Consider the following 13,173-nt stretch of genomic DNA (forward strand, 5'->3'; position numbering starts at 1 on the left):
TCCAGGGTTGATTTTGTATTTTTACAGAACAAACCGCTCCAAAAAGTTATGTAAGAACAAAAATGCGAAATCAAATTTTTTTTTTTGCATTTTTTATTTGAGAACCACCAACTTCAATTAAGTCCAAGCCCCTCTCTCTCGCTCCCTCTTCTCCGGCTGAGTGCTCCTCACCTGGATCCACCACTACCATATTGCTCTCCAGTCTCCACCACCACCGTTTCCCCTGGTCTGCTCTGCCGCACCTCCATCATCTCTCTTTCATCTCTTTCCCCAAGGATGCTGTCAACCTCCCCCTCCAGGACTCCTCTGTGTCACTTGAGTAGCCTGGTCAAATCTTAATCCGAGAATTGTACACTTGTACTTGACTGCTTGTACACTTTTATTTTGTAACACTTTGTGATGAGGTAAGCTAGGCTGAAATAACAAACACAAGCACATCTTTGAGAAACCAGAATCGCATTGAACCTCAAGACTAAGAAATAGAACAGAAACTGTAAAGGATTAGAACTAACAAACCATAAATCTGATGGGGCTGAAACTAATTTAATATTGAGGTCCTAATGGGGTGAGTATATGGTTAAAATGGCAAAGAAAGATAATGGTTATATTGAGAAAAACAACATGAACAGAAATAGAAACTAAGAGAAACAAGAAAATAGAAAGTTAGGAGGACGGCTATAACTCCTACACCACCAGCTTATGGGACTCAAAACTAAGATTGAATGGAGTAGAAGGGGGAAGGGAAGAACATATCCAAATTCCAGCCACAACTGATGGCTAGATTGTCTGATATTGAAGACTGAAATTTAGAAGAAGAAAAGGAAGTGCAGTTCCTATCGCTTGGCCTGAAACAGCGAAAGAGTTAGGAAGCAATGAAGGGGAGATTAAAGAGCTCACAGGGGAAGTAAATAAAACACAACACAAAAGCCAGAACTCACCAATGGAAGCCCACGGTAGGAGCGTACCTGCTGGAAATGACAGCAGTGCAATAGAAAGAATAGTGGAAGAAAGGAATATGCCCAAATGCTTCATTACCTATGGCCTGTGGTTGGGCTTCATCATCCTCCCAATCCAAGGATCCACCACTTTGGGTTGCACTTGCTTCATCACAACAGCTACTCTCAATATCACCACTGAAGAGAAGCATTTAACTGAACAGTAGCCAAAATCGAGGTGGGAGATACCCCATGTTTGTATTTATAAAATAGGTGAAAGCCAATTACAAAAATTAGAACTCTCCGTGCATGGGAGAGTGCTGTACAGAATAGGATCTTGTAATTACAACTTTACAAGAATAGGAAGGCCAGTTGCTAAAACTGAAAGTAACTAATATCTATCTAATATTTTAGCAACTAAAGAGCTGTTACAAAATAGAAACTAATCTGAAGTACTAATACAAGAGATCTTCCAAGAAAGTCTTCCTTGGGGCCCACAAAATCTGTCAAAAATATCTCCTTCTCCAGCTGCTGGTCAATGCTACATAGAACCAATATATGGGCCTGACTGTAACTTAAGTCGATGGCCAGAAAAGGGGCTTTGCTTGTGTAATATTACATATTTTTCTTCATTCTTAATGCATATTTTAGTTGTTTTTCATTGATTTTTTTTTGTTCTAACTAAATTATGTGTAGAATAGGTTATTGTTGACAAAACTAAACTACCATTTTGGTAAGTTTTTTGACAATCTAAAGGTTCTAATATGTTTAGAAATGAGTGAACTTTCACATCACCGTATCCTCTTCCTCCCTCAAGTTCCTCCACCTTCACATCTTATCGATGACCCCCTGACCATCTTTAACATGGCCTGCCACCTTCCAGTGGCCCTGTCTTCTCCTTTCCCCCTCTTCTTAACCTACGCCCTCCCTGCTCTTCCTCTTCCCCCACCCGTCCCCTCCTCTGCCACCCACCTTGGGCCCAAGACCTTGGAACTCCCTCTTCAGCTCTCCCCCCTCCTTTCATGCAAGGGTCTTCCCCTCGGACCCCTCCATTTTGTTACCCCCTTCCTGGATGGATCCACCAAAATTGCTCTATGCTCTTCTGGTCTTCTGGCTATTGTCTGTGTTGAGTTATGTATCCCCAAAGGGTATTTTGGGCTTTTGCCCCATAGCTAGTAGAGTCGGCTATGTGGAGGGTTTATTTGTAATTCTGTCCACTCTTTGAAAGTTATAAATAAAGGGCTTGATGGTCACATTGATCATTCAAGCATTCGGTTCTAAATTGTTCTGTTAACTTGGCATCAGAGCTAATTAATCTGATCTAGGTTTCAGAACACCCCCCATCGTTTTTCTCTCCTTCATCTTCTTCTCTCTTTCTCTCGGTCTCTTCTTCTTCTCCTTTTTTCTGGTTTTCCACCCTCACTAAAGGGCAGCACTAAGTAGGTGATCGAATGATATAGTTGCTGCCCTTCATCTACCTCAAACAATCAATGGCCTAAAGAAGGTTTTTTGCGATAGCTGCTGCCTCCCTTTCTTCTGCGATTTTTGGAGACTCTTCCTTCTTGTAGATCAAGTCTCAATCACAACTGGAGATTGATTGTTCGAATTGGAGATCCATTCTGGCAGCCTTGGACAGCATCTATCACAAGTCATCATCAACGTTTGAAGCTCCCTTCCCTACATCGATCCCCATTTTCAGGGTTTTACAAAACCCTAACAATTATCGATTTTAGGGTTAGGGCTGTCATCTCTTGCTGATTTTTTGAGGGAGTTCTATCCAAACCAGAGGAGCAATCGACCTTGATTTCAGCCATATCTTCTGAGTTTGTTTGAAAAATTCAGGTTTTCTTCACCTTGGATCAATTTCTCCAAATATCGATCTCCTTTCTCTGGTTCTTCTTTGGCTGGCTGCATCGATCTCTTGCTGGTCTTACTGGTTCTGTTGATTGATTCTGCTTCTGTTGATTGGTTGATTGCAAACATGTGAGGTTCAGTTATTACTACTGCAACTTCTGGGCTTGATGGGCAGACAAGGACAGAGTATTTACCCTTCGCTGCTCCTATCAAACTCGATGGAACTAATTACTTAATGTGGTCCAGGTCTACTTATTTGACCATTGCTGGTCGAGAACTTACTCGACATATTATTGGCAGTGACACAAAGCCAGCCGAAACTGGTCCTCTTCAGGATCAATGGGTGTCCAATGATGCTATTGGTGATGTCCTATTGGTTGCACTCTATGCAACCTGACCTCTCCAACAACTACTTATTATTGGTTACAGCCCATCCAATATGGAGTGCTGCCAAGGAGACTTATGGTCAGGTTAGGAATGATGCTCAGGTGTATGAGATTCGAAAGAAGGTTCATGTCACCACACAGAAGGAACTGTCCGTCTCTAAATACTATGATACCCTTGAGAGTTTATGGCAGAAATTGGATCACTACTCAGAATTTCAGCCTTCCACTGCAACTGATATTGCTGCCTATCGTAAACACGTAGACAAAATTCGTGTCTATGACTTCTTGGCAGGCCTGAATGTTAAATTTGATCCTATATGGTGCAAGTGCTTAGCCGATCTCCATTCCCTACATTAGAGCAGTCCTTTGCTTTGGTTCATACAGAGGAGACTCGTAGGGATGCTATGTTGCACACTACTACTGTTGATAGATCTACCTTACAACCTGGTTCCAGCCCTACTTCTATTACCATTACTGATGGTGGTAATGCTGCCTCCAAAGAGCCTATAAAGTGTGAACACTGCAACAAACCCTATCACACTAAGGCTACATGCTGGAAATTACATGGGAAACCTGCTGACTTTGAGGCAAAACGTGTTCGTGGAAAGTCCAAATCCAAGGCTAATCATACTGAAAGTACTGCTGCCCCTTCTACGGACATTTGTCTCACTCTGGATGAACTTCTATCTTTCCATCGCATTCTACAGACCTCTTAAGCTGCACCTACTCCGGCATCTGCACCTGCTGCCCCTTTTGGTTCTCACTTTGCTTCAGGTATTCCAGTCGGTAGTCATTGTGCATCGGCTATCTCCAGACCTTGGGTTATAGACTCCGGTGCTACTGACCACATGACTGGTTCCTCCCATGTGTTTCACCAATATTCTCCCTCTTCTGGGAATGACACTGTTCGAGTGGCTAGTGGTTCCTTGTCTCCTATATCTGGAATGGGTTCCATTCGCTGCTTTCCCACCCTTACATTATCTTCTGTTTTGCATGTTCCCTCTTTTTCTACTAATCTTCTTTGAATTAGTAGTCTTAAAACTGCAAAATAACCTTTTTTCTTTTTCATTGTGTCATACAGGATCTGTTGAAAGGGAACATAATAGGGGGTGGTAAGGTACATGGTGGTCTCTACTTATTCGACACGGGTCAGACTTCTCTTCCATCCGCTTCTTCTCCAGCTCATGAGTTACATTCAGCCACGTCTCCTGATCTCCATCTATGGCATTGTTGGCTTGGCCATCATCCACTTAGAACTTTAGCTTTTTTATTTCCTCTGTTTACCGATGAGTTTTTATGTGAGGCTTGTGTTTTGGCCAAACAGACTCGTTCCAATTATTCTCCTTTGAATAAAAGTAGTATTTCTCCATTTGCTTTAGTTCATACTGATGTGTGGGGCCCTGCCCATCGTGCTTCCATTTTTGGTCATAGATGGTTTGTTTCCTTTATAGACTATTTTACTCGGACCACTTGGGTGTACATGATGCAGCACAAGAGTGAGGTTTTTCCTTGTTTTCAGCTCTTTCATCGTATGGTTTGGACCCAATTCAAAGCAACCTTAAAAATTCTGCGTAGTGACAATGGCAGTTAATATATGGAGGGTCAGTTCCAAACTTATTTGGTTGAAAATGGGATACTTCATCATACCAGCTGTGTAGACATTTCTGCCTAGAATGGAGTGGCTGAAAGAAAGAATCATCATCATTAGGAGGTTGCTCGGGCCATTATGTTTGCACGGCAGGTCCCTTCTCAGTAATGGAGTGATGTTATCCTTACCGCTGCCTACCTCATAAACCGCATGCCTGCTCGTGTTCTTGATGGCTGTGCACTACTGGCATTCTCTAGGGTTCTTTTGTCTTGTCACCAAAAATATTTGGATGTGTTTGTTATGCTCGCAACCATCATCCTCATGGCAAGCTTGATCCTTGTAGCATTCGGTGTATCTTTTTGGGCTACTTCGCTACCCAAAAAGGATACACATGTTATCACCCTCCCACTCGGCGTACTCTGGTTACTGTGGACGTTGTCTTCCATGAATCCCTGGCGTATTATTCTCAGCCACCTCTTCAGGGGGAGCATGATTTAGGTTTTGAAGATGTGCTTGCTATACTACCGGTTCCTATTCAAGGGGGGCCATCTCCTCCAGCCCCCACTCCAGCCTCTTAGTTTGGTTCCTGATCAGGGGGAGCGTAGACCTGTGAGTCAGATTCCTATTGATAAAGTCTATATAGAAGCACAAGGAGCAAGTTGAGACTACCGCCACTACTGTACCTCTTCTCCAATCCTCAGAACTTGATCCACAGCCTGCTACACCATTTGGTAAGGATCCTTCTCTTGAATTACTTATTGCTGTTCGTAAAGGCATTAGGTCCTGGACCCAACATCTCATCTCCATTGTTGTTTCCTATGATTCGTTGTCTTCTTCCTATCGTGCCTTTGTGTCTTATCTTTCCTCTGTTTCTATTCCACAGAAGTGGCAGGAGGCAATTGCAGATCCAAAGTGGAAAGCAGCCATGATGGAAGAGATGAGGGCCTTATCCAAAAATGAGATGTTGGAGCTAGTGGTTCTTCCTTCGGGCAAGAAACCAGTCGGCTGTAAATGGGTATTTGTTGTCAAGCAGAAGATGGATGGGTCAGTGGATAGATACAAGGCCAGACTTCTGGCCAAGGGGTTTACTCAAACCTATGGGATCGTCAACTAGGAGACTTTTGCCCTAGTTGCAATGTTGAATACTGTTCGGGTTTTATTGTCATATGCTGTCAATCTAGGCTGGGATTTGCAGCACTTGGACGTAAAAAATGCCTTTCTTCATGGAGAGTTGGAAGAGGAAGTGTATATGGAGATTGCTCCAGGTTTTTCTTGTGACAAGACTCATGGGAAGGTTTGCAGACTGAAGCGGGCATTATATGGGCTGGAGCAGTTCCCTCGAGCTTGGTTTGGCAGGTTCCATAAAGCAATGATCTCTGTAGGGTACAAACAGAGTAATGCTGATCACACCTTGTTCATCAAGCGTTGTGGAGATAAGATCACCCTTCTTATAGTCTATGTCGATGACATAGTTGTGACCGGTAATGATGCAGATGAAGTTTATGACCTAAAATTTTTCTTGGGACGAGAATTTGAAATAAAAGATCTAGGACAACTAAGGTACTTCCTTGGGATTGAAGTTGCCCCTTCTTCCATAGGCATTTTTCTCTCCCAAAGGAAGTATGTTCTAGACCTACTCTCAGAGATTGGTTTGTTAGGGTGTCATCCTTGTGATACTCCTTTGGAAGCTACTACTCGTCCGAAGGAGAAGGATTGTGATCTTGTTGATAAGGGATGTTATCAATGGTTAGTGGGGAAATTGATTTATCTCTCCCACACTAGACCAGACATCGCATTTGCAGTAAGTTTGGTCAATCAATTCATGCATGATCCCAACTCCACTTATATGGCTGTTCTTCGTCGTATTCTCCATTACTTGAAGTCAGCTCTAGGAAAAGGAATTCTCTTGTCTTTGCATGATCATCTTCGTATTGAGGCCTACATCGATGCTGACTGGGGTGGTAATCCTGATCAGAAATCTACTTTAGGTTATTGTATGTTTGTAGGAGGTAATCTTGTCACGTGGTGTAGTAAAAAACAGAATGTTGTGGCAAGGTCTAGTGCTGAAGCTGGGTTCCGTGCTATGGCCCAAGGAATCTGTGAGTTATTGTGGCTTCAATGTTTACTCCAAGATCTTAGTGGTTCTATTTATCATTCAATGATGTTGTACTGTGGCAACAAAGCAGCAATTAGCATTGCCCACAATCCAGTGCAGCATGACCGTACCAAGCACGTGGATATTGACATACACTTTATCAAGGAGAAGTTAGAAAGTGGACAGATTTGTGTAACCTTTTGTGAAGTCAGGTGATCAGCTTGCTGATGTCTTCACTAAAGTGCTAAGTGGAAAGTTTTTTCATCCTAATTTAGTCAAGTTGGGCATGTGTGATATCTATGCACCAACTTGAGGGGGAGTGTTGAGTTATGTAACCCAAAATGGTATTTTGGGCTTTTTCTCCATAGCTAGTAGAGTCAGCTATGTGGGGGGTTTATTTGTAATTCTGTCCACTCTTTGAAAGTTATAAATAAAGGGCTTGATATCATCAAACATTCTGTTCTAAATTGTTCTGTTAACAGTTTGGTTGGGCATTTCATTGGCGACAGGCCACCCTTCCCTATCGTCAAGAAATCCTTGAACAAACAGTGGAGAACTCAGGGGTCTATGGACACATACCTCTTAAACAATGGTTTTTTCATCTTCAAATTCTCAGATGAAAGTAGACAAGTCCCAAGCTCTCGATGGTGGTCCCAGACAAGTCGGCAACAAGCCCATTTTCCTCTGTCAATGGGATCAATTCCTGCAACTCCACATGGTTGACCTCATTTCCATTTCCTTATGGGTTGTCCTCCCTGGTGATGCAGCATCAAGTCCACACCCGAAGCAAGAAGAAGAAGAAGAAGTAGCCCTGATATTAGGGCTTAGTTTGGAGCCATAGCTAAGGTTTACATTTAGTAGGTTCTATACTTAGTGTTATTTCAGCTTATTTGTAAACTTAAATTGAACCAGTTCAAACCACGGTTCAATTTAAGTGATTTAATTAAGTGTCTTTTGTTTTAAGTTATTAGGGGTAAATAGGTCTTTTAACCTTTTAAAATTTTAAGTTGTTTTAATTAGGTTCCCCCCTCCACGATTTAAGGGAAGTGTCTAATTTGTATTAGGATTTGGCCTATGGCCTTTTATTACAAAAGTTCAAATCGTTGGAGGCTCCCCTACAAGTTTATGAGTTTAAAAATATCGTATTGCTGCCTTGTTGCTGCTGCTGCTCTTTGAGAGTGTATATCCTTGTGGTTCTATCAAGGTGGAAAGGGTAGGTGGATCTCCTATGACTCCTTACGCCGTGACGGCTGGGAGGATCTCCATTGAAGGTGGTTCTATCCTTCTCCATTGCTCAAGCTCATCTTCAAGCTGCTGTTACTGGAATTCTGCAACATCCAGTAAGTTATTTAATTTTCCTGCAACATTCCTTCTTATTGTAATCCTCCAATCTAGCCCTAACCCATCCCCATCGATCTCCACTAAACCCTAGGTTGTCTAGAGACTGTCCAGCCCTATTCTACCATCCATATCCTTTCAAACTTAAAGCATAACACCCCCACAGTAGCCCCTACACTCGATCCAGATTACTGCCCCATTCCTAGCGCAAAACCCTAAAATCCCCTCATCACTACAAAACCCTAAAAAACCCCAAATCCTTCCTAGACCTAACCAGCCATCAGAATTGCACCAAACCACAGCCGAACCATCCCCTAGTTGCCCCTAGGACTCGGCTAGAACCCCTGCCCAGAATTCCTATTCTAAACCCTAATTTCACTTAATTTTCTAATTTTCAAAACCCAAAATCCTAACCCTAAAGTTCTGGATTTTAATTTTTTAATTAAAACATCATCAAACCTATACCATTAGCTTCTCCTAGACCTGCCTGTTAAAACCATTTAAAATTTGACCCCATTCTCATAAACCTAACCCTAATTCTGCCCATTCGAACCAGCAGCCCCTTTTTAGATCCTGTTGCTTGGCCTCTAGTAGGATCCTTTTCCTATCTAGAGCTACATTACCTGGACTAACTCTCCACTTCTGGTGCGAAACTAGGCTGCGCATCATTGGCTCAGTCATTGAGAACTCTCTGTACTCTGATGAATGAACAAGTTTGATTGACAGACTTGCCTTTGCACAGATCTGTGTAGAAATTGCAGTGGACTGCCTTCCCTCATCGTCAATCACTATTACTGATGATAAGGGCCATTCCTTCCAGCAGTAAATCCAATATGAGTGGCTACCCCCTTAATGCTTGGCTTGCAAAGTCTTTGGCCACCACTCAAAAAGCTATTGCCCTAAGCCAACTAAAACTAGCTCTATCCCTGACGTGGTTCCCTCTTGTGAGGAAGCTGAGCTCTACGCCACTCGCCATGGTTGCCCTTTATACGTTCCTCCCCCATCATGCCTGATACCCTTGGTTCACGTGCCCCTAGCTGAGGTCGAAGAAGTAGGTGCCGGAATCGTTGCATCCGTGGTATCTCGGCCTCGGGCTCTCCTTCTGGTCGCCTTCCACCTCATTGCATCCCTTTCCGGTCACTTTCTCCCTCGTTGGTTGCATCAGGCCCCTCACAACACCCCTTGGTTTGTAGGGGAAAGACTTTTGGGAAGCTTTCTTTCAATTCTTTGAGGATCTCTGTCGAGTTCTTTGAAGATCTCCTTCAAGTTCAGGATTGGATTTCTATTCCAGAATCTCATTCAAACAAGCTGCTGTCCAGGAAATTCTGCAACTATAGTAAGTTTGAATAATCTTATCCCCTACAAGTCTTCTTCTAATCCTCTCACAGCCCAAACCCTAAGATTCCCCCTTTTGTTTTCAACTTTCTCAAAACCTAAATTCCATAGTTATCAAGGTGGGAAGGCGACCATGGCGTTTTAGAGGGAAAAAAAGCAAGGCGACACCGCCATAGCGGCAAGGCGCCCAAGGCGACCAAGGAGTTTGGATGCCATGGCGATGCCTTGATAACTATGCTAAATTCTGCCCAAACCAAACCAGCCAGCAAAATCCCTCCTTTTTTGGATCGAGCTCTCCTCTCACCATGAGGACAACTTGATCCAAGTTGCTCCCTCATCTGACCATCATATACCCTAAAAATCCATCTTTTCCTCTTTTCAAAAACCCGAAACCCTACACACTTCCATCCATCAAAACATCTCAGGACCTTCAGTGATAGACTGCCCTACCTTGACTTGACATAACCCTAACACCAAACCCTAACCCTAATTTCACCAAAAACCCTATTTTGAGCAGCCGGTTCACCTGTTCATAATAGATCCTGGTTGCTTGGCTCCTCCTCCTAGTTGGTCCTCTACCAATCTAGGAATACATTACCTTGATGGGCTGCTCAATAAGTTCATTCCTAGCAACCTCCTTGCTACTTTTCAAACCATTCCCTCTAATGATGAAATTTTGGCTGCTGTTCTTTCCCATGAAGCCAACAGAGCCCCCAACCGTGATGGATTCAGCATGGGATTTTTTTACCTCCTGTTGGGATATCATCAAAGCCTTCAAGAGTTTCTTTTTCAACACTAGCCAGATCAAAGGAATCAATCATACCTTCCTCTGCCTTATCCCCAAGAAAGAAGGTACCTTCTCTATGTTTGATTTCTGACTTATTGCTTTGTGTAACCTTTTGTATAAATTCATTGCCAAAATTCTCATCAACCCTCTTCAGTTGGTTGTTGACTCTTTGGTTAGTGCCAATCAATCGGCCTTCATTGCTGGTAGAAGCATTTTTGACAATATTCTTCTATGCACTGAAATTGTCCGTAGTTTTAATAGGCAATCCCATTCTCCGGCCGCCCTCATGAAAATTGATATTCACAAAGCCTTTGACTCACTGGATACATTCTTGCATGTTCTCCCCTTCTTTTGTAGTTTTGGTCAATGGTGGCCCTGGTGGTTACTTCCTCTCCTCTGTGGGTATCCGGCAGGGTTGCCCTCTCTCCCCCTTCATCTTTTTCCTTGCCCTTGAGGTCCTCTCTCGTAGTATCGAATCCAACATTGACCATCTCCTCATCTCCCCCATCAAAAAATGCAAGTCCCTCAAGCTTACTCAGCTTTCCTTTGATGACGATCTCATGATCTTCTCTAAGGCTGATCCCACCTCCATTTCAACCATTATGTCCTCCTTGCAGTACTTTGAGATCTTGTCTGGCCTCTACATCAACCTCCTAAAGTCCCACCTTTTCCTTGCAGGGGTTTCTGAAGCCGACAAAGCCATTTTCTTGGGATGAATGGGTTCTTCTTGGCCTCCTCCCGATCAAATACTTGGGCCTTCCTTTGATCCCTACTAGATTGGCAGGACACCATTGCACTCCTATGCTTGACTTGATTTGTAAAAGGTTCCAACTTTGGAAGAGGCCAAGCTGAGGATGAGCTGAAGAGGCCATTGGGGGAGTGGAGCCAAGTGACTGTGTCTGCCAAGTAGGATGCTGCAGAAGACCCGGTAGGAAGGGGGGGGGGGCAATGCAGCCCAAATAGCCAGCTAATGCAGGGGGTCAGAGCTTCATGGTTTGGAGAGCTCTCTCCTATTGTCTCCCCACGCAGTCATTCCTCATCCGTTGGCAGATATCAGTCCTCCCATATTGTGCATTATGCTAAAATGGTTTGGAAGATGTTGATCACCTCTTCTTTTCTTGCTCTTTTGCCATCTCTGTTTGGAAAGGGTATTGAGTAGCTGTTGGCCTCATTCTAGTAGGATCCTCCCTTTCTCAAGGGAGTGGCAGTGGGTGGATATGACCTACTCTGGGACTTCCATCTGTGATGTTGCCGGCAAAACTAGCCTTTGGTGCCTCCATATCCCACATTTAGATGGAGCGGAATCTTCGAAGATGGACCTCCAACTCTTGCTCCTTCGATAAGATTTGGAAAGCTATCTATTTTGATGTCAGCTCCAAGCTCCATTTATCACCCCATCACAATGTTTTAGAAACCCCAAGGAACAGGCTCATTGTTGTATCCTGGGGTTTGCCCTTGTCCCTGCTGCAGCCCTCCTCCCCCTCTTCTTGAAGGTTGGGCTCAGCTTGTCTTGTTTATTTTCTCTTTCCCCTTGTTGGGGTTTTCTTGGTAATTAATTTTTATTCACTAAAAAAAATGCTTAGAAATGCTTAATTAGGGTTTCCTTGAAGTTTCGGGCCAAAATCTGACCATTTTATGAAACAAAATGGCCAGCTGAAACATGCCGAGTTTCGGTCGGAATCAAAATATAAAACCTTAGTATTCAGAAGTAAAGAAGTAAAGTTTTAATTTTACAAATCTCAACCCCCCCCCCCCCCCCAACAAAAAAAAAAAGAAGAGGAAAGATATTACATCTTAAAATAACAAGATCTTATACTTTACAGCTAAATTCAATTTCTATAGGAATGTTTTGATGACCACATAGGTGCCCATCCTCTGCCTGGGCTTGCCTTGGCGCCATGACAGCTATGATGATGATTAAATAAAAAAAACACGACTTATGTGGCCTTTTTTTTTTAATTAATTTGGGTGGGAGGGGATAGGGTGCTGTTTTGGTGAGGTGTTCTTGTGTGGGTTTAGTTGGGCTCGGCTCTGTCGCTTTTGTTGAGCTTGTGTTTCCTTCTTTGCTCGAGCTATTTCCTTTTGTAAATTTAATTGTTAAATTGGAAGCGATGGCACTAGGTAAATCGTTGCTTTTGCACCTTGCTCACCTCCCTTGTAGTTTTGCCCTTGTACTTAAAGAATGAGATAATGTAGATATTGGATCTTTCAGCTTTGTCAAGTTACTGTTAGCCTTTGTTAGCAGTTAGATATAATGCTTTTGGAACACATCATTCTCAAGTTCACTTTATTTGTCTCTCATGCAGCACTGGGATCATCTCTGTGAATGTAGTCCGAGCAAACATTGTCTTCTTTATCGCCACACACTTGCTGACTTGAATGACATGGTGCATATGGTGGATGGATGTAACCTCGAGCTCACACCCCGAAGTAGAATTCTACGGAGACAGTTTACAAGTTTGAAAGAGTCATCTGCTATGACCAAAAAAGTAGTCCTTTTCCTTGTTGCAATTCTTTGCCAATTTTTACTATTACTTTCTTATTCTGTTCCTTTTCTTTTCTGTTCTCCTAGCATATTCAGTTTCAGCTCTGAATGAGATGACTTTTACTATTTAGCCTCAAACAGTGTTTTAAACATTTAGGGTAACATTACTTTTTTGCCCTTTGTAACACATTTTTTTTCCAATGAGGGGAAATCATGTCAGTTCACATGTATATGCGGAAAATGTGCAAAACAATGACATCTTTTGATAATGACATAATGGTAAGTCACTTTCAAATTATTTTTTGAAAACCGTTATTTACCGAACTCAAAAAAATTTAGGAATAAGAGAAGGGTCAATTTAAAGAAGGTG

At 42.8% G+C, this 13,173-nt stretch overlaps 1 protein-coding gene across 4 annotated transcripts in view; it reads left to right on the forward strand.

Annotated features, from left to right (window-relative positions):
• LOC122658882 (lysine-specific demethylase 5A) overlaps positions 1–13,173 on the forward strand; it is a 126,899-nt gene that overhangs the window by 48,913 nt on the left and 64,813 nt on the right. For 3 of the 4 annotated variants that reach the window (XM_043854033.1, XM_043854056.1, XM_043854049.1), the window contains exon 8: positions 12,625–12,807. In XM_043854033.1, the coding sequence (XP_043709968.1) occupies positions 12,625–12,807 (183 nt within the window). Of the gene's footprint in view, positions 1–12,624; positions 12,811–13,173 lie in introns of all 4 variants that reach the window. The other variant, XM_043854043.1, reaches the window with a different exon arrangement.

The sequence above is a fragment of the Telopea speciosissima genome, chromosome 1 (genome assembly GCF_018873765.1).
Source record: "Telopea speciosissima isolate NSW1024214 ecotype Mountain lineage chromosome 1, Tspe_v1, whole genome shotgun sequence".
In the NCBI taxonomy this organism is placed as follows: Eukaryota; Viridiplantae; Streptophyta; class Magnoliopsida; order Proteales; family Proteaceae; genus Telopea; species Telopea speciosissima.